Below are 1,713 nucleotides of genomic sequence, written 5' to 3' on the forward strand. Positions count from 1 at the left end.
ATTCCTGACATCTATGTCACCTTCACCCCGTCCTGCACCTACGAGGGGGAGAACACTGTCATGATGCTGCAGACTGCCAGGTATGGGAGCTCTGCACAGGCATGTTCCAGCCTCTCCTCACGGTCCTTGTGGCTGGAGTTGGTACCAAAAGGGTTAATTCGATTTCTACTGTGTCTGTGTAACTTTGAGCAGAGAAACAGAATCTGCTATCCCAGCAAGGACACTTGGGAGACAAGGGGGAGACATCTGGCTTAGGAATGCAGCTACAGCCAAAACAAGGACTCAATCTGGGAACTTGGGGAGGGTTTTATGGTAATGAGTTAATTATAATATGCATGTAGTGACTGTATGTAAGCAACACACTTGTAAAAAATCACATGCACACAAGGAGGAGTTACCCCCATGCAACCAGACACCTGTAATAAATGATGCCCTTCTTAATACTAAATTGGTGTTGAGGAGTCTTTTATTTGACTGGTTGCAGTGAATTTGGTGACAAAGTAATGAGCAAAAGTGGTCTCATGTTTCTGTCCCCTGCCCCATTTTTGACAGATAAACTTTCTGGCCTGAGCCTCAGTGAGATGACTTTTATCCATTCAAACAGCTCATGAGTAAGAGCTGCCATCTGCTGTCTCTATTTTCAGGTTCCTTATGAAAAGCTACACCCAGGTGACCTCTGGACAGCAGGTCAGTGGCATGGTGTCCTACCTGAACGACCTCTCCAGGCAGCGCATCCAGCCCCAGCACGTGGCTGCCAGGACTGTCACCGTGAGGATCAACGACCCCACCAGCTTGGTGGAGGCCTACAAGTCACGTGCTGCCCGGTGAGCTCACACTGACTGGGCTGAGCCAAGAAAAACTGGGTGAGGTGGTGGTGATGACTGCCCTGTTTGTGCTGGGTTCTCGAGGTGTGGCTGGCAAAGCTTTGATCCGTGTGTTGCTTTCAGGAAGTGACACACTTTACTGGTTGGGGTCAGGGTTAAGGGCTTTGAGGCTGCAGGAGGCTGCTCACAGCCTGCCCATAGCCTGGTTACTCTGCTCCCCAATCCTTTGGGATGTATCTTATTTATGTGTAAAGTATATTCAAACTTACAAATACCAAACTACTCAGAGATCTCTCTGTAGAGAAACAGTCCTGATATTAAAGTTCATTGTGAGGGAAGTGGAAGAGTAGAACAGACACCTTCTTGTGAGTAGGTATTGAAGGACCACATGTGTGTTGTCAGAAGTCCTCTTACCCCTCTGTAGCTGTGTTGTAGCTGCAGCAGTGATTATTGGTGTTACAGAGGCACAACTTGTCACTCCAGTCACTGTCTTCACTCACGGCACATGAGAAGAATTCTGAGCTCATGTGCCATGACTGACATGTATGAATTCAGTGTATGTCATCCTGTTAATGTGGTGTTATTATGTAAACTGTTTTTCTTCCTCATGTGAAACAGGCTTGTAGAATCTGCAGCAAAGAATCTGCAAGCTGAGCTGACCCACAGAAAGAGCAAGGAGGATGCCTGGAACAGAACTTCTGTTGATCTTGTGCGGGCATCAGAGGTCAGTGCCATGCCTGCTAAAGAAACGTGCTGTGAGAGCTCCTGATGTTTCTGTGTCCCTGACTGACCCTCTTTGGTTCCTGCAGGCCCACTGTCACTATGTGGTGGTGAAGCTGTTCACAGCCAAGCTGGCCGAGGTGGGTGACGCCGCCGTGCGCGCGGTGCT

General features: G+C 48.6%; 1 protein-coding gene across 1 annotated transcript in view; it reads left to right on the forward strand.

The window, feature by feature from the left end:
• ACOX1 (acyl-CoA oxidase 1) overlaps positions 1–1,713 on the forward strand; it is a 21,141-nt gene that overhangs the window by 15,741 nt on the left and 3,687 nt on the right. Inside the window, 4 exon segments of the mRNA XM_031059913.1 lie at positions 1–80; positions 645–824; positions 1,443–1,548; positions 1,634–1,708. The exon segment at positions 1–80 is cut by the window's left edge and continues 43 nt beyond it. Coding sequence (XP_030915773.1) covers positions 1–80; positions 645–824; positions 1,443–1,548; positions 1,634–1,708 — 441 coding nt within the window.

This window comes from Geospiza fortis, unplaced genomic scaffold, assembly GCF_000277835.1.
Source record: "Geospiza fortis unplaced genomic scaffold, GeoFor_1.0 scaffold244, whole genome shotgun sequence".
In the NCBI taxonomy this organism is placed as follows: Eukaryota; Metazoa; Chordata; class Aves; order Passeriformes; family Thraupidae; genus Geospiza; species Geospiza fortis.